This window comes from Vulpes lagopus, chromosome 3 (genome assembly GCF_018345385.1).
Source record: "Vulpes lagopus strain Blue_001 chromosome 3, ASM1834538v1, whole genome shotgun sequence".
NCBI lineage: Eukaryota > Metazoa > Chordata > Mammalia > Carnivora > Canidae > Vulpes > Vulpes lagopus.
This window is the reverse complement of record NC_054826.1, coordinates 128,491,809-128,510,180: the sequence shown is the minus strand read 5'-3', so window position 1 is coordinate 128,510,180 and position 18,372 is coordinate 128,491,809. Positions and strand designations below refer to the sequence as shown.

Below are 18,372 nucleotides of genomic sequence, written 5' to 3'. Positions count from 1 at the left end.
CTCGGGGTCCCCGGAGCGCATCTGCCCCGCCTCCCCCGCCCACCGAGGGAGCAATCCGGCTATTCCATTTCCACCCGGGGAATTTATCATAGTTCACTTGTTCCCTCATCCGTGTGGGGAATCTTTCTAGCTATGCTGGATCCAAGAACCATGAACAGATGCCCAGGACAGAGGCCCCAGGGGGCGCAGGCCGGGGAGGCTGGGTGCCCCGAGGCTCCCCCATCGTGGCCGTGGTGCCCGCTGTGGGGCAGCCTGGGAAAGCACACCCACATTTTGGCCTCCTCTTGCCCCTCCGCTTTCGGGGCCCCGTGCCGCAGCTCTACTGAGTCTGATTCCTGACCCCTTGCTCTGCCTCCAGCCCCACACTCAGCTGTCTATGGGCGTTTCTGCTTGGCTGTGCCTGGCATCTGGAACTCAGCCCAGCCAGGGAAGGCACCTGGGAGGGTCAGCAAAGGCTGTCACCTGAGTGGTACCCAGACAAGCAGACACCCCCCTGTAGGGAGGAAGAGATATTTGCATCATAGCCAGGCTACCTTTACATGGCGACTGGTTAATTCAGAGGACAGACCTGGCCTCACAAGAGGAGTTGGATGGACAGATGGACAAATGGATGGATAGACACATGGATGGGCCGATGGATGGATGCAGAGAGAGATGGATGGTGGATGGACGGATGGAGGGACGGAGGGAGGGAGGGACGGATGGATGGATGGAGGGATGGAGGGACACGTGGATGGGCTGATGGATGGTTGGATGGATGGACACGTGGATGGGCCGATGGATGGATGGGCAGATGGATGAATGGACAGATGGATGGACGGATGGAGGGATGGATGGAGGGACGGAGGGATGGAGGGATGGATGGAGGGAGGGATGGAGGGAGGGATGGGTGGGTGAGTGGTGGATTTAATCCTGGGACTTGGGTCAAGCCCCTTGGAACCACCACCGTACAGACTTGGACAGGGCGAGTGAGGGTCAGTGTGAGCTCTACTCATGGGTCACAGCCCCTGGCTCTGTCCTGCACCACAGTCACCACATGGGCCTGGGGACACACTCCTGTGGGAAGCCACCTTGCCCGGGGCCAGCCCATCCCAGAACGGCTGTGGCCACACTCTGGGCGTTCCCCCAAGCTCTCTAATCTGACGCAGACCACATGGAGAGGACGGCCCACCCCAGGAGCCCCTCACCCCCTCCCTTGCATCTTGCTGCCCCTCCCCCAGCGGTGGGGAAGCCCCTGACGCTGAGAAGGCTGGAAGAGAAGGTGGCGCCCAGGCCAGGGCCAGGGGGGCCAGGGCTCAAGCAGCAGACACAGGGAGGAGGAGGCGGCACCCCCCGATTTGCTGCTGGATCCAGGGCATGTAGGTCCGGGCCCCAGTGTAGACCCCGGGAATGTCACACAGGGCACGGCTGTAGCCCCAGCTGACTGTTCCCGCCAGGTACCAAGCGCCCCTCACCTTGCAGACCAGGGGGCCTCGAGGGAGGGGTGGGGGCAGGGGGAGGGGGACAGGGAGAGACTCCCGGAGCAGGGTCCGAGCCCTCACTCCACGCATGCAGCATGTCCTCCCGGATGATCCCGCCGGGCGGTGCCTGGAAACAAGATACAGCTAGTGGTGGAGGAGGCTCCCCACCACCTCCACTCCCACCTGCTGCGGGGGGTCAGGCAGAGGCAGCAGCTCTGAGAGAGGGGACCCGAGGCTGGCAGGGTCCCCGCAGAGCACAGCTGCCCCTGTGGGCACCAGGGCGTAGGGCCCCCCCATCCACCTCTAAATTCCTAAGACTCTGCTGATGGAAGGACCAGAAAGACAATAGAGAGATGAGGGTTTTTTTGGTTTTTTTTCCCCCAAAATGGCTTCTTTTAAGTTGTAAAATATAAACATTTCATTTTTCTGTCCCAGTACTGGCTGCCAGCCGGTCAGAGACCCTCCAGGCTGACCTCGGGGTCAGATCTCTCCAGTGGTGTGCATGGGGTGGGGGGGTGGGCAGGAGCCAGAGGCCCCTTCTCTCCTTTCTGGAACCTGCAGCTGCCCGCCCGCCTGAGGCCCAGGATGCCACGGGGTTGGCCTTGGCACTTGTGGCCCGCATCCTGCCTGAGCCCAGATCTCACACCTCCTTACCCCCCAGCCCCCCAGCAGCGAGTGGGAAATGCAGTGGGCGGCGGTCAGCACCCACGGGGAGGCGGGTGAGGGACCCCCGCAGTGGTGCTCCTGGGAGGCCCAGGGGTACTCGTGTTCCAGGCCGACCTCGTGGCCACTTCCCCTGGGGGGCATTGTGACCACCGACGATGCCCGCTGGGGACGGACGCTGGGGGAACAACAGGCAGGGGTCAGGGACACAGCTGTGCCATCTTGCAGAGCCCGGGAGGTTTCCGGACTGATCTCACCTCGTCAGACGGCCAGCTGGCCTGGGGGCAGGGCTGGGGTCGGGGAGGGGGGGCACTGCACTGGGTTAGGACTCACCCGGGCCCTTGGCGGGCACGGAGCCCCCCAGGCAGGGGAGGGTCAAGGACAGCAGCCAGGGCATCTGCAGGGGAGAGGGGAGGGGGACGGCTGGCGTCAGGAGACCAAGGCAAGATCCCAGGGTCTGCAGAGCCAGCCTCAGGGGTCTGACAGCATCCTCACCACGGATGGACCCGCGGCCCTCCCCTCTGTCCTCCCTGGGAGTCCCTTTATCTCTCCTTCCAAGGAAGTGGGTGGGATCTGGCCAGACTTGCCTCCCCCCGGGGTGGGGAGTGGTGCCACGCTCCCGCTGCGACCAGCGTGGCGGTCAGGGCCCTGCCCCAGCCCTAGCCTGTCCATCCCCTGGCTGGGCCCAGAGCAGCTCCCGGGGCAGACGCAGCGGACCAGCTGGATGCCCCGTCCAGACCAGCATGTCTCAGCCGGGGCCACTGGACACATCGGAGACATGTTGGATGCCGGACTAGGGGCCCTTTGGGCACAGGCCAGGGACACCGCTGAACACCCTCCAACGCACGGCAGCCCCCACAACGCAAGGTCGTCAGGCCCTCGTGTCCAGGGCCCAGGTTGAAATGGCCCCGGTCCAGGCGCAGCCATTTGGGGGTGAGTCCCGGAGGCCAAGGAGGCAGGCGGCCCTGGGCACCCAGAGAAACTGAATCTCCCCCCCAGGGGAGGCCTGGCGCTCGGTCCTTGCTGGGGGCGCAGAAGCCACAGCCCATGACGCAGCCCAGCGCCCAGCCTGTTCGCCCAGCAGATCCTGCCTGGTGCCGGGTGCCGGGTGCCGGGTGCCGGGTGCCACACGTCGGCTGCATGCAGGGACAGCCCACCGTCCAGCGGCCCCGCCAACGCCTGGGACCCGCGTCTCCAAAACGGCCAGGCTCCCAGCGCCCGTGCCCGCCTTGTGGCCCAGTGACTTCTGGGGGCCGAGGCGACCAAGGGGGCCTAGCACGTCTCTCTGGATCAGGAGTCTCATTGTGCATGTGCAAGAGCCAGCGTGTGCAAGAGCCAGCGTGTGACAATCCCAGCAGGTCCCCGGGGCACGGATCCCGGGGGAAGGAGGCAGGCGGAGAGGCTGCCCCGCAGGCACAGCAGCCCCTGAGGCCCGAGGCCCCTGGAGTGCCAGCCCTGCCCCCTTCCCACTCCACAGGAGACTCAGGGGACACGGGGACAAGCCTGGAGTTTCACCCCTCAGCGGCGCCTCGGGCCCGAGACACAGGGGAAGGTGGTGTGGAGGTGAAGCGCTTCAGGCCGGGGCGCAGAGCACACCCCGAGACTCCAGACCAGGCCTCCCGCCCTCGACGGCCTGCGGAGCACGCACTAGGGGGTCCGGAAAGGCAGGGACGGCAGCCGTCAGGATGGGGGTGAGGCCTGAGCCGAGGGGGCAGCGCGGGAACACGGTCCGTCGGGAGCGGCTCTGGGCGGCTCTGGGATGCGGCCCGACGTGTGCACCAGCAGGAGCAGTCCCTGGCAGCCACGTAGGTCCTTAGGGGCTGGGAGCAGCCTGTGGGCGTCCCTTACCTCCTGGAGGCGGGTGGAGGGGTGGGGGTGCGGCTCGGTGTCCCGCAGGGGGACACATGAACCCTGGGAAGTAGCGGGGCGCTGGGCTGAATCGCGTCCACCTCCTACCCTTGCAACCTGCGATTGCGACCTTATTGGGAAACGGGGTCTATGCAGGTGTGATTGAGTTGAGGATCTTAGGATGAGGTCATCTCGGACTGAGGGTGGGCCCTGCAACCGGTGACGGGCCGTCCTTAAAAGACAAAGGAGAGGGGGTTGGACACAGGGAGACGCAGGAGAGGGGCTGGCGGGGCTCCAGAGACAGGGCTGGAGGGGTGCCCAACCTCGGCCCCCACCCCAGGGCTGCAGGGCCGCCCCGATCTCCACCCCCAGCCCAGGGCTGCAGGGGTGCCCCAATCTCCACCCCCACCCCAGGGCTGCAGGGCTGCCCCGATCTCCATCCCCACCCCAGGGCTGCAAGGGCACCTCGATCTCCACCCCTGGCCCCGGGGCTGCAGGGCCACCCCGACCTCCACCGCCAGCCCAGGGCTGCAGTGGCGTCTGCTGTAGGAGCCCCACCCAACCCGCGGCCCGGGGACTAGCACAGGTGTGGAGAAGCAGGAGCAAATCCGTCAGGAGCTCTCACTGTTGTGTTCAAATAAAGTACCCATTGCAAGCAGGTGCGGCGCTCCGGGTCCGGGTGGCATTTCCGGTCGAGAGGAACCCTGGAAGTTGGCAGGAGGCAGGGAGCAGCGGACACGGTAAGTCGCCCACGGGTGGGCTCTGGACGGGAGGGGTCGCGTCGTCCTCAAGGGCCAGGCCCCTGGGTGCCCATGAGGCGGCGGCCGCACTGCTCAAACCCTCCCTCCGGGACCCGACACCAGGGCACCGAGGGCAGAGCGGGTAGAGGAGGGCCAAGCGGACAGAGGGGCCCTCGGGACCGGGGAAGCGCCGGGGTATGGAAGCCGGGGACACAGAGAGCATCTACGCGAGGAGCTTTATTTTCTTTCATTGTATTTATTTATTTGAGACAGAGCAAGAGCGAGGTCACGAGGGGGGGCGGGGAGACGAGGGCCACACGCCCCCGCGGATCCCTTGGACCCCCCATCGGGACCGGAGCCTGAGCCACCCGCGCCCCTACACGAGGAAGTGCCCAAGGGGACTTGGTCCTCGTAAGCCTGGCGGGGGGCAAGCTCGTCCACACGGAAGGGCAGGCGGCCGGGGTTCCGGGTGCAGGAAACTGCAGAGGCACGAAGAGGAGCTGAGGTTCCCGGAGCCGGGCTAGACAGGGGGACCCTGGCCAGCTGACCCGGGAGCTGGATCGGGGCGACAGGAGGCTCCTCACTCCCTCCCCATCCTTGGAATGGGGGTTCCACTTGCCTTTCCACACCCAGAGGCTGCTCCGAGGAGGACACAGTCCTGACATAGCCATGTGGTGCTGAGAACACCTGCGGGGGCACGTGACAGCCCAGGGAGGGCCACCACCCCTTAGGCTCCAGGTGGGCGGGTGCCAGGGCGTGGGCTCCCTTCCCTTATTCTCCCTGCCCCACCCCCTGCGTGGCCTGCCGTCCCCACAAGGGGCCTGTTCCGGGAGACACCAGGCGCCTGGGCGCTGGCGAGATGCCTCTTATCAAATCTACGAGGTCCCCGGCCGCCTGAGTTTGCTCAGACCTTTATCATGAGCGTGATATCAGCACGGCAGCTGAACTGATCAACCCAAAGAATCAAATGCGTTTTCCTCCCATGTCGAGACGCCCGCACAGTCGCCGCCTGTCCCTCCGCTGCTGTGGTCACTTGTGCTGGGAGACTTCTTGGGCGTCAAAACATCCTGCTTCAGACGCGCTCCGCTGGTTGGTCGTGTGTTTGAGATACGCAGCTGGCACCGGGTCCGGTCGCCTGCTATCGGGTTTCGAATAGCTGTTCGTCGGGGAACGTGGCCCGAAAGTGTCCTTTATCCTGGGTGCCCAGAACTTCTCTCCAGGTTGTGCGAGTCCCACCCGGGCTCTCTGCTGTGTCTCCCGGGCTCTGGAAGGGTTGGCATGTTGGCGCAGACCTGTGTCTGGGCGGGGCTCAGCTTCTTGCACCTCCCGTGCCGTCCATTGCACCTGCTGGCAAATTCGGCTAAACCATGTGTTCACCCCCTCTTGTTTCTTTTTTTTTTTTTTAAGATTTTATTTATTTATCCATGAGAGACACACAGAGAGAGACGCAGAGACGCAGGCAGAGGGAGAAGCAGGCTCCATGCAGGGAACCCGACGTGGGACTCGATTCCGGGACCCCGGGGTCATGTCCTGGGCCAAAAGCAGGTGCTAAACCGCTGAGCCAGCCAGGGATCCCTCTTTTATTTATTTTAAATTGACTTTTCCTTTATTCCTTCAGTCATCTTGTCTTTTATTCCACCCTGATGCTTCCTTTCGGTTCCCTCTACTGTCGTCTCACTTCGTCACCTGAACCTTGCACTCTGTGTCATCCCATTTTTCCTAAACCCGGGAATGACCCAGGAATCCCCGCAGGCGCCCGCGTCAATCCCCGTGAGTGTCGGCAGGCTGTGCCTGCTGCGCTTGGTTCTGAACATCCCGTACTCTGACGGCACATCTCTGACCTGGGCCTTGTTGGGAAGTGTATTTTTAAATTTCCAAATGCAGGGGAGCTTGTGTCCGGAATCTGATATAAAAATGGGTGAGTCTAAAATAACAACGTCGCCGGCTCTTGGTTTTGGGTACCAGGCAATCGCAAGCTCGGGAGCAGAGGGCAGGCTGGGTGCTCACTGAGGGTGCCTTCAGGCGCTGACCTCAGACGCCCCAGGTCAGCGGCTAAAGATGCATCCCCAGGAGCCTCCCGGGAAGTTCAGGCCACCCGGGAGGCCGGCCAAGTTGCCTCGCTGCGCCCGTGCGTGCAGATGGGCCGTGCATGTGTCCAGACACTTCGTTTCTGCTGGAGGCATTTGGACCTTCCCAGTCCAACAACCCAGCGACAGACCCACGGGGAGGGCAGCCCCGGGAGGGCCACACAGGGCCCCAGCCTCTGGCCTCCCTTCCCCATCCCTGCCCTGGAGCCAGGGGCAGCACCGAGGAAACCCAATGACCTCAGGGGAAAACACACCAACAAAGGAAGCGGGACACTGGGGGTGCAGGACGAGCCGGGCAGACGCCAGGGAGCACAGGCAAGCCTGGCACCCTAGCGGAGCGCAGCCGGGGCAGGGCCCGGGTCCCCGGGATTGGGACAGACGGCGGACAGCACGTCCAGCAGGCCGCAGGGACACGCGCTCCGGGGACCCAAGGGCGGCTGCGCTGCGGGACATGGTGGTCACGGTGGAGCTCAGCACAGGCCCGAGTCACAGACTGGCACCTCAGGGGGCCAGGGGCTGGTGACAGGGCAGCCGTGGCGGAGGGGACCCCGGGGCCATCCCCATGGAGCCAGTCAGCCTAGAAGCCAGCCGGAGGCCGTCAGACTCAGGGGAGCCTGTGTCGTGCCGCAGAGCCGGCCGCGGACAGGTGGGCACGGGGTCGGACGTCAGGGGCCTGTCCCATCTCCAGTGTGGCCGCAGTGACCCCCAGGCTCGGCGGCGGGGGCAGGAGACAGCCCGTGGGCTTCCCCTTGGTGGAGCTTGGTTCGTCCCGTCCCGGGCCCCCCCCCCCCCTCGCTCTGTGCCTCCACCCCTTTCGCAGACACGGGGGCCCCTCAGGCCCTCACCCTGCCTGCAGCACAGAGACCCTGCCTGGGTGGGTGGGAGACACCTTCCAGGGAAGACTGGGGTCCTCCCTGCCTCACCCATGGGAGAGTGGGAAGGCCCCTCCCGCACCTGTGCCCCCCCCCAGAGCCACTCCTCCTCAGCACATGGGGTGTAGACCAGCCCCCCTGGGCCTCTGGTGTGGCAACCCCCGGGTGACAGCTGTAAGAGGGAGAAGCAGGGGAGGCAGCTCGGGCTGCCCTGTGCTGCCCACACCCCCAGCAGCCTCTTGGCCCGGCACCTGGTCCCAGGGTGGACACAGGCCCCGACCCATGCTGTGGTGCCAAACCCCCTTGTGCACCCTGGCAAGCAGTCCGTGAGGTGGACACTCCAGAAGCAGCCTTACAAGTCAGGGAGCGGGCAGGGGAGACACGGCCCTGCAGACCTGACAAAGCCCTCGGAGTGACTCTGAGATGACATCGGGTGAGCCATCCACAAACAGGCTCCCAGCCAATTCGTGGCATTTCTTGTGTGGCCCCTGCTTTCCCCTCCACCCAGGTGCCCTGCAGATCCTGCCTCAAGCTGACACTCCAGGTGCATGCCTGCTGGTAACCTGTACCAGCTCACGCCCCTTGCATTTGGCAGTGGGGAGCCTGCGTAGCGTGTCCACCAGGGGACATGCTATCTCTCCCTGGAGCGCCAGGCAGGCATCTCCTCCCTGGAGCATTTCCCCTGACACCTCTAGAAAGCTTGCTCAGGTCCTCAGCACGGCCACCGGATCTACCTCTGGGGTGCCGCTTGTATGCCACATGCTGTAGTCATTATTTGTTTAAAAGGTGGCCTCCTGCTAGACTAGAGGACTGAGGAAGGCAGATGTCATGTTCTATTCTTATCTGTATCTTCCATATGCAGCCCAGGGTCTGACACAGAGCATTTCAGGATGGATGGGTGGGTGGATAGATGTGTGGATGGATGGATGGATGGATGGATGGATGGATGGATGGATGGATGGATGTTTGGAGGGATACGTGGATGTGTGAGTGTGCAGGTGGATGGATGGATACATGGATGGATGAGAGAGTGAGTGGATCTATAGGTGTGAGGATGGATGTGTAGATGGGTGGGCGGATGGATGTATGGATGAATGTGTGAATGGGTGCACAGATATGTGGGTGGATGGGTGGATGTGTGAATGGATGATGGATGGATGGATGTGTGTGTGTGTGAATGGGTGGATGGGTGGATGAGAGTAAGTAGATCTATAGATGTGTGGATGGATGTGTAGATGGGTGGGGGGATAGATGAATGGATGAATATATGGATGTATGGGTGAGTCGGTGAGTGGGTGGGTGGATGGATGAACAGGTAGTTGGGTGGATGAACATGTAGATGGACGGATGGGTGGATGGGTGGATGGATAGACACGTGGATGGGTGGGTGGGTGGATGGTTGTGGTTGCAATGCTGACATGAGGCTGGCCTTCTAGTGGAGGGCAGACTGCAAGCAGGGGCCCCCAGGAGTGGAATAGTCACTGAGAATTCCTCCCTCTTGCACCCCTTCCATCCTGCCATCCCCACTACCACCCCCAGTCAGGGTCCGGCCTGGAGCAGCAATGTCTCCAGCTCAACTCTCAGAGCAGATGGACCCCCGTGAGGAAGCCCTGGGGTCGCTGGGCTGCTCCCCGCCACACACACCCCCAAGAAATCACTGGGCACCTTGCCTTGCTAGCAGCTTAATGAAAGAAAACGAAGACTTGGCCACAGACCCCGCTGTTCCTAATCACAGCCTCATTCAAAGCAGCTTCCATTTCTCTCCTTAGTACAAGGGAGGAAGGAGCAGCGGACAGGATGAGGACCCTGTGAGGTGGAGAAGCAGGAGTCAGGTGTTGAAGGGAGGAGCTCGGAGACTGGAGCAGGGAGGGAGCTGCATTCTCGGGGAGCTGGGCGGCCACCCAGCCAGAGAGGAGGGCTCTCCTCCCGCCTCCACCTCTGGGTCATACTGGCTGCAGTCCGCTTTCTAAACTGTGAACAGAAACGCCCCGTGGAACCTTCCAGGACAATGGATCGTGTGTCTCTGTATCTACATCCGGGGCGTGCCGTGTGTGACGCTGAGGACGGCAGTTTTCACATAATTCACTCTTAGCTGAGTCGTGTGTACGTGGCGTGTGCTCCCAGGGCCCCACGTCGGCAGGGGTGGGTCCAGGCTGTCCTGGGGGAGCGGGAGCAACCACCCCTTTCCTGGCACCGGGCACAGGACCACCTGTCACCTTTTCTTGGTGTCCGGCCTCCAAGGGAACCTGGGTCTAACGGTGCAGACAAGGGACACTGTCCAAACCAGGAGAAGGGGTGCTGGGAGAGGACATTTGTCTCATCTTTGGGGTTTGGGGGAGAAGCCTGGGGAGGGATGCTGAGCTCCTGGGGGAGCCTAGAACGTGGCCTCCTGGAGACAGCGCCGCCCAGGGCAGGGCAGTAACCCCAGGGTGTGCCCGGCCCTGCCCACCAGTGCAGTTGGTCCAGGCTGTCCCTGAGGCTCTCAGCGCCTGGAACCCCCACCAGGAGGCACCCTCGGCATGGTCAAGTACACGCAGAAATCCTGAGGCTGCTTTGCATGCGGCTTAGGCTTAATAGGACCGCAGGGAGTGGGGAGGAGGCGAGGTCCCCGGAGCTTTGTACCCAACCCGCCTGCCTCCAGGGGGGGGGGGGTGGCAAAGTCAGAGGAGGACAGGGCCCCGCGGAGCCGGTGCTGCTGCTGGGGGGAGGCGGCGGGGGTGTCCGGCTCCTTGGCCCACATGTGTTCATCACGGCTCCAGGGGGACGTGCTGGTGGATCCAGGATGAGTGGCTCATCCCTCGGGTGTAGACCCAGGACAGCCGATGTGCCCGGAGGCCGCGCCCCCGCTCAGCGCTCCAACTTGGATCCATGTGTCCAGCCAGTTACGGCCCAGGGGCCCCCGGCATCACCTCGTACAGGGCGGTCACAGGGCATGTGGCTGCAGGACCCTGTGTGGGCCGGCCTGGGTCTCACCTGGAGGGAGCCCCCACTTCCTCCCCGCACACAGCATGTTCTGCTTGAGATGCTGACATTGCCACAGGAGCCCCGGGGTGGGTCTTCCCCCAGGCCTGGTTGCTCACATGGGGACCTCGGCCTCCTGCAGGTGGCATCCCTGGGACAGGGCGTGTCCTTGCAGTCGACCTGGGCAGACTCACATGACACCAGAGCTTGGATAGAAAAAGGATGGGAGTCATGGCCAGTGCAGCGTCGGGCTCTGAAAGCTACTCTGTGGAAGTCGAGGCCCGGCTTGAAGAAAGAGGATGAAAGCCGTGTGACAAGAGTCACAGCAAAGTCCCTGCTGTGACGGGTGGACAGTCGTGCGGCCCGTGTTCTGAGGAGTTTGCGACTTTACTCATGAGAAGCGAGCAACTGGCGCTGGGCCTTGGGCGTCTGGAGCCACGCGGTTCCCTGGGGTCTGATCAGCACATGGGGCCGTACGGGGGAAGGAGGTGCCCTCCCACTCACCCTATAGGCCCCGACGGGGGGGCTGCCCCATGGCCAGCGACACCCACTCTGGAGCCAAGAGCCAGAGTGGAGAAGGAGCCTTTCCTAGGATCACTGTGTGATCGAGAGCCCGTGCCTGTTTTCCCCATCTCCCCCTCGCCCTGGGGCAAACAGCCTGGGTAAACAGGAATAGGCCAGGGAAACTAGGGAATCTGTTCTCCCTAAGCAATTTTTACTGGGAAAACACAGCCCCTCTCCTGAGACCAAGTCCCGAGCAACCGACGTCCTGAGCAGCAGACAGAGATGACCCGTGGGTCCTGGGATGTTGTCCAAGTTCAGACGAGTACGTTTTAAGATGCGTCCCCGAGCCTGGCAGGTAGCTGGCGGCCAGGAATCCTGCCGGCGTCTGTGACCAGTGCCCGTACCCTCCTGAGGCTATTGGCCGTGTGGCCCCCACCCACCCCTGCCTGTTGGCCTCTCCCGATCCTACCGTAGGCCCCAGAGGTGCCCCAGCCGGTCACCCAGCGCTTCATTCCGGGGATGAGCATCGGGGTGACAGGCCCGACCCGCCCCCCCCGGAGAGTGTCTCGGGGATGTCCGCGCCTCGCCGGGCACACAGGCTCACGTTGAACTCAGGGTGGCGGATGGTGTCGGGCACCTTGCGGGACAGGCATTGGGAATGTCTCTAGGGGCTCAGAGCCCCAAGGCCCCCCCCCGGGACCCCCAGAGCTGCATGATCTGAGTCCCCCCCCAGGCCACCGTCCTCACGTGGCTCTGCCCTTCTCCTGGCTGTGCTTCCACCCGCCCCACCAAGGGGGCAACCAGGGGAACCCCTCACGGTCCAGCACAGTGGGGCGCGGCCAGCACCCCCTGGGGGTGGATGAGGGAGCCCCGCAGGTGAGCTGCCCCTGGCCACTCTCTTGGTTGAGGATCCTCAGGCTGACCTGCCACGGCTGCTTCCTGGCGGGGACATCCTGCTGCCCGACACCCACTGGCTCAGCCCCCAGGCCAGGATCTGGGGCCACACAGTGGGGAGCCCTCAGTGCCCCGGATGCCCCTGCCTGGAGCTCAGCACGGCCTCCCGCACGTAGTCTCTCCCACGGCTGTCCTCACATGGAGGTCACCGCCTGTCCCAGCCCAGGGTGGCACAGGCTTGAGATCACCAAGGGGCCCCAGGACAGCAGGGTTATTGCTCGGGGTTAGAACGCACCTGGGGTCACAGGCACAGAGCCCCCCGGCAGGGGAGGGTCAGAAACAGCAGCCCCAGCATCTGCGTGGGGGGAGGGCAGGGGTGTGCGCGGCCCTTACCCCTCCAGGTCCTCTGCCTTCTGCTCCTGGGGCGTCTGAGGCCCTTTATCCCCCGCCCTGACGTGGGTAAGCGGGTGGGGCGACAGCTGGGGGGTCTGGGGGGGCAGGCCCCCTCCCCCAGGGGTCAGAGCATCAGCGTTTGCAGAGAACACACTGTGGCTGGCCCAGGGTTCGGTGCTGGGGACGCTGTGGCCAAAGTAGACAAATGCCCATCCTGGGGTGAACCGAGCTTCTCCGTGGTGGCAAGTGGCACCGTGGGGACAGGCGGTGCCCGGGGCCAGGAAAGGCCTAACCCGGGAGCCTCATCAGAGTGCAGACCCAAGGGGTAAGGCCTGAGCCGGTCTCCCCAGCCCTAGGCCCTAGGTCCAGGCCTCCCCCCTGGATCCACCCAGGAAGGTCAGCCCTGTGGGACCCCCAACTCCCCCAGGCAGCCACACAAGAGTTCCAGGAACATGGCCTGAGCCGGCAAGGCCGAGGCACAGGGAGGTCCGTGGGGACCCAGCACGGCCAGCATGCAGTCCTCCCCCCTCCCCATCCTCCATCCCTGTCCTGCTCCCCCTCCCTCCCCCCCCCCCCCCCCCCCACACCTGGGACTGGATGCGCCCTGGGCCAGCGCACCGCACCTCAGAGAAGGCTGCCCCAGGTTTTTTTTTTTTTTTTGCCCCAGGTTTTTTGAGGTGAGGGCGCTTCGGAGAAGGCTGCCCCAGGTTTTTTTTTTTTTTGCCCCAGGTTTTTTGAGGTGAGGGCGCTGCGGCCGGGGAAGGGTCCGGTCATCACGACCCTGGATGTGACCCCACGCGGTACTGAAACCTGGGAGGCAAGGGACGAGGGGCCACCCGGAGCTGTCCCACCACATGGTCCCCGCAGCCACTTGCAGCACTGGCATGCTGCCCCGGACCCCCACCGACCCCTACGGCCAATCCCCACCCACGCCCTCATCTGCTCATGGGCGCTCCTGCCCCCGCTCAGCCAGGTCACACCCACGCCCGGGCAATGGGAAAGCAGTGCCCCTGGAGCCCCCAGGAGGGGCTCCCCAACCTCGGGAGGAGCTGGGCGTGGGCCCCCCATGGCTAAGCCCAGGATGGCCCCTCTTAGACCCCCTTCTCCCAGTGCAGGGAGGGGTGCCTAGGAGACCCCAGCCGCTTGTGGACACGTCTCGGGGGCATCTCCAGGCACTTGGGTCCTGGTTTAGTGGCTGCGAGCGCATCGGGAGCGGGAGCACTGTGCTCTCTGTCAAAATGCTTTCAGTTTAACGTTAATGTGGTTGAAGGTGGTGGGGCCTGGGGGACAGGGACCAGCTGAGGTCCTGGGAGCGGGTCCTTGAGGGGCGATGCACGCACAGCGTGCTCCTGGGGCCCAGGCTTACGGGACGTGTTTTCAGAGCGAACCAGGGACACTTTGACCCGTCAGACGGGACTCTGAACATCCGGAAAAGAACCTGGTGCCACAAGGCCGGAAGGGGTCTGTAGAACCGGCTGAAGTGCTGCCTGGAGAGGAGGGGCTCTGAAGAACAGTGGGGGGAGGACCCCCGTGGGCAGCCCCCGGACCCGGAGCCCTGCCTCCACCGTGCCTTCGGGGGGCCGCAGGGGCGGGCATGGACCACAGCCCCTCGTCCCCGCTGACATTCTTTTGGGGAGAAAGCACAAAAACCTGCCTCTGGAACCTGTCCGTCTGTCCATCCTTCCATCTGTCCATCTCTGCCTGGCCAGAAGATGCCGGCGCCAGGGATGCCACCACCAGCCCTCCCTGGGCCCCCAGACGCACAACAGTCAAGCACGGGCGCAGCCTTGGGAGGTTTTCCCATCATGTTTAATAAGAATCCAATTCCAAGCAGGCATCCGAGACCCTGGACTTCTCCCCGCTCCCCCTGCCACCGCGCAGGGAACACGCGGTGATGAGACAAGGAAGACAGATGTGTGTCCCTTCTAGGGTCCAGGGGACAGAGGGACGTGCTGGTGGATCCAGGACATGTAGCTCGTCACGCGGGCGTACACCCCAGGGAGGTTGTTGTAACCGCAGCCGTAGCCCCAGCTCACGACCCCCACTTGGATCCAGGTGCACTTCCATCGGCACACGAGGGGGCCCCCAGAGTCCATCTGTGGGACGAAGAGGCCCTCAGCTAGAGCTTCCGTGGCCCTGTGGCCGAGGGGCCGGCAGATCCCACGCTCTTGGGCTAGAAGGGGACGGAGGACGTGGCCGGGCAGCCCGGGGCCTCACCTGGCAGGAGTCGTGGCCCTCGCTCCCGGCACACAGCATGTCCTGCTTGATGACCTCGTCGTCTCGCTCAAGAATGGTCTGATAGTGACAATTACACTCCCTGTTCCCCACGATGGGGACCTCCACCTCCTGCAGGTGGTAGGGTGGGGGCAGCGGTGCTGTGGGGGGGGCGCTGGGTGAGCATCAGAGGCTCCTCTCGTCCCCGTCACCACACATGCCCCTTCCAGGTTGTGCTGGGCCGCCCCCACTCCGTCACCGGGTGCACAGAGCACCCCCCACTGCCAGCCCTGACCCGGGGGCCTAGTGCAGACCCGGTGCATCTCCCCACATGCACCACACTGGGACCCGGCCGCGGGACACCTCAAGCTCCGGACCAGGCCTCCCTCCCCAGAGTCTGGGCTCCCGGACTGGACCCACAGGCTCCCCGGGGAAACTGCCTCAGCAGCAGGGGAGCCCGGGACCTTGGTGGGTCCCCAAACTCAGCGAGCCTGGATTTCTCCCCCTCACGACACGACGACCCCCATGTGCCCTCAGACCCTGGTGGCCAGAGTCCATGCGGCGACCACTGGCTCTGAACCAAAACCAGGGCAAGTGCCCAGCTCCTCAGGTCTGTTCCAGAAACTTCCTGTCCAAACCCTGGCATCACACCGGACCCTGGGGGTCCCGGGAGGCGATGCAGCGAGGCGCTCTCTGGAAGGGCCCAGCCACCCCAGCCCCGCACCCTCTGTGCCTTCTCCCTATACCTACTGTGGTCTGCAATGTCTCCCCAGCCGGTCACCCAGCATAGCATCCCCGGGGGGACAATCAGGGAGGGATATGGGAGGCACACCAGGTTGACGTCCTCAGAGAGCGTCAGGGGGGCCTCCAGCTTCAGCAGGGCGATGTCCGCGCTGTCCCAGCCATACCAGCTCATGTTGAAGTTGGGGTGGCGGATGATCTCGGTCACGTTGCACAGCTGGTCGTGGTCGTAGAGTCTCAGCTGCCCGACTTGGACCCTGAGGGTAGCAGCCTCCAAGCCCTCCCTGGGGGAGAGGGGCCCCGGGGCTTCTCAGGCCTGGGGAGGGGTCCCAGCAGGCGGCCTCCCGCAGGAGGACCCCGTGCCCACGCACGCCCCGCGCCCGCGGCTCCCCACCAAGCCCCAGGGGTGGGGTGGCCCCACTCACAGCTCCACGCAGTGGGCCGCAGTCAGCACCCACTGGGGGTGGATGAGGGAGCCTCCGCAGATGTGCTGCCACTGGCCGCTACCCATGCCGTGGAACCTCAGGCTGACCTGCCACGGGTACCTCCTGGCTGGCACGTTGCAGCCCCCCACGATGCCCACCCGCTCACGTCGCAGGCCGGGGTCTGCAGAAACAGGTTGACAGGCCTCCCCAGAGCTCGGGGGGGACCATGGAAGCTCTTCCCTAAGGGGCAGTCCCACACCCCCTGGGCACATCGGAGGGATTGGGACTCACTGGGGCTCACGGGCACAGAACCCCCCAGCCAGGGGGCGGTCAGAACCAGCAGCCACAGCATCAGCAGGGGGCCTGGTGAGGTGCAGGCCGTCCCAGCACCGGCTTTGTCCATGGTGCTTCCTTCCCCGGCCGTCCCCCCAGGGCCCTCCTTTATCCTCATAGCACAGGAAGTGGGGGGCAGCCTTCTCCTTCCGTGGGGGCTGGTGGTGACAGGGCACAGCTTTGTGGTCCTCTGCCCACCGGAGGGACAGTCACGAACGTGACGTGCGGAGAGTGAGCAGTCTGGTGGAGGGGCCGGAAGGGCCTTCGGGCTGAGGCACAGATGAACTTTTATCTCAGCCAGGGGGTCACCCCAGCCCTCGGTCCAGCCTCTGGGGCCTCAGTCGCTTCCGGGGCTGATGCCCCCCTCCCCAGGCTTCTCCCCATGGCCCCAGCACTCACCATTACTGACTGTGAAGGGGCGGCTCCTGGAGGCTCTATTCCAGGCCCCAGGACAGTCTTGGCCCCAAGGGAGTGGGCCGGGCCGCCAGAGGTCCTGGGCATGCTGGGCACTCGGCCTTCTTGGGGCCCTCCGTCATCACCCAAGGAGCTGAGGGGACAGTGTGGTCAGGGTGTCCCCGACCATGGCTCCAGGAGCGGGACACACCTGGGGCCACATGGGGTGGGTGGGATGGCTGAGAGTCCGGGAAGACGGCCATGGGATCGCCTGGGCACAGCCTTCTGGGCACCTGACCGCCCTGTGCCCACTGCCCGGACACCAGCGGCCGGCGACATCCACACAGCCTTGCCACATGTTGGGGGACAGGGTTGGGCCTCCAGGATGAGACTCAGGAGGGATGGAGGTGCTTCTCCCAATTCCCCAAAGAGGCGGCGGCCTGTGGGTTCCACTAGGAGGGACCCCGTCATGACCTGAGTGTGTCCCCTAAATGCACATGTCAAGGACCCGCCCCCGCACCTCAGATATGACTGTATTTGGACACAGGGTCTCTCAAGGGGTGATTTAGGTAAAATGGGGCCACATGGGCAGGTCTTAATCCACTGGAGTCCTTACAGGAGAGGCCATGAGGACACAGATGGGCACAGAGGGACCAGCCAAGAGGACGCAGGGCGGGATGTAAGACAGATATAGGGAGCACACAGGGGGATGCAGGGGGAATATTGGGGGGATGCAGGGGGAACGCAAGGGGGATGCAGGGGGGACACAGGGGGGATGCAGGGGGAATACAAGGGGGATGCAGGAGGGAATGCAGGGGGGATGCAGGGGAGCTGCAGGGAGCACGCAGGGGGGACACAGGGGAGACACAGGAGGTTGCAATGTCCACAGGCACAGCAGAGGCCTCAGTGGCGCCAGCCATGGCTGCTCCGACCGCGGATTTGTGGCCTGCAGGAGTAGGAGAGAAGGGACCAGTGTTGCTGGGGCGGCCCTGTGGGCTTTGGGGTGCTCTGAGCCGAGCAGCACCCCTCAGCACCTCAGGGCTGGGGGGGGTCACCGTGGAGCCGGGACGCCGAGCTCCCTGAGGCCCCTGGGGGACCTGTTCCGCTGTGTTGGATGCACGGACAGTGCCTGCGCTGGGCTTGCTGTCTCACGGACGTTGCCCCGCCCTCGTGTGCACCAGGAGTCGGGAAGTGAGCGGCGTCCACGCCCGGGGTCCTCAAGCCGCCAGTGTCTTGTGTCTGAGACCTCCTCCGCCAGTCCCTGAGGACCCCACAGAGTCCCAGGGACGGAGCAATGACCCCCGCCGAGCCCGGGAGGGAGGCCAGGGGATGGGAGGCGCCCGGCGCAGAGGCAGGGGTGAGAGCCGAGGCCGCCTGAGACCAGGATGTGGGGGAGGGGGGGGGCTGCTTCTCTGCCCGCGCGCAGCTGAACACGCAGGGCCACGGCCAGAAGCACGCGTGAGGCGCCGGGGAGCCCCAGGCTCACAGGGAGGGCGCGGGACTGACGGCCACTGTCGTCATGGGCCAGGCCCTGGCTCTCTGCTTAGCAGAGCCCCTAGCACAGGGCAGGAGGCGCCCGCAAGGGCCTTGGGGCTGGTGCCCGCCGGCGCCCGGGCCCTTCCCTTGGGATGGAGGCCTCTTCTGAGAAGAGCACACCTTGCCCGCAGGCTTGCACCCCAGGGTACACACTGGCTGGTTCAGTGTGAGCAGGTGACAGTGCAGCCCTGGAGGGAGCCGCGGGCTCTGCTTCGGGGGTCACCGGCCCTGCTGGCAAGAGCCCCCGCGCAGCCGTCGTCAGCACCGGGCAGGCCTCTGCTCACGGGCCAGGTCAGTGTATCCGCGGG

The 18,372-nt window shown here is 64.6% G+C and overlaps 1 protein-coding gene across 1 annotated transcript; it reads right to left on the bottom strand.

The window, feature by feature from the left end:
* Window positions 1-14,266: 14,266 nt before the first annotated feature.
* LOC121488222 (mastin) lies at window positions 14,267-16,188 on the bottom strand. The gene is made up of 5 exons (XM_041750626.1): window positions 16,094-16,188; window positions 15,803-15,983; window positions 15,387-15,661; window positions 14,640-14,797; window positions 14,267-14,518 (listed from the first exon to the last, which is right to left on the bottom strand). The coding sequence occupies exons 1-5, from the start codon at window positions 16,152-16,154 to the stop codon at window positions 14,348-14,350; spliced, it is 846 nt and encodes a 281-aa protein (XP_041606560.1). The 5' UTR covers window positions 16,155-16,188; the 3' UTR covers window positions 14,267-14,347.
* Between the last annotated feature and the right edge of the window lie 2,184 nt (window positions 16,189-18,372).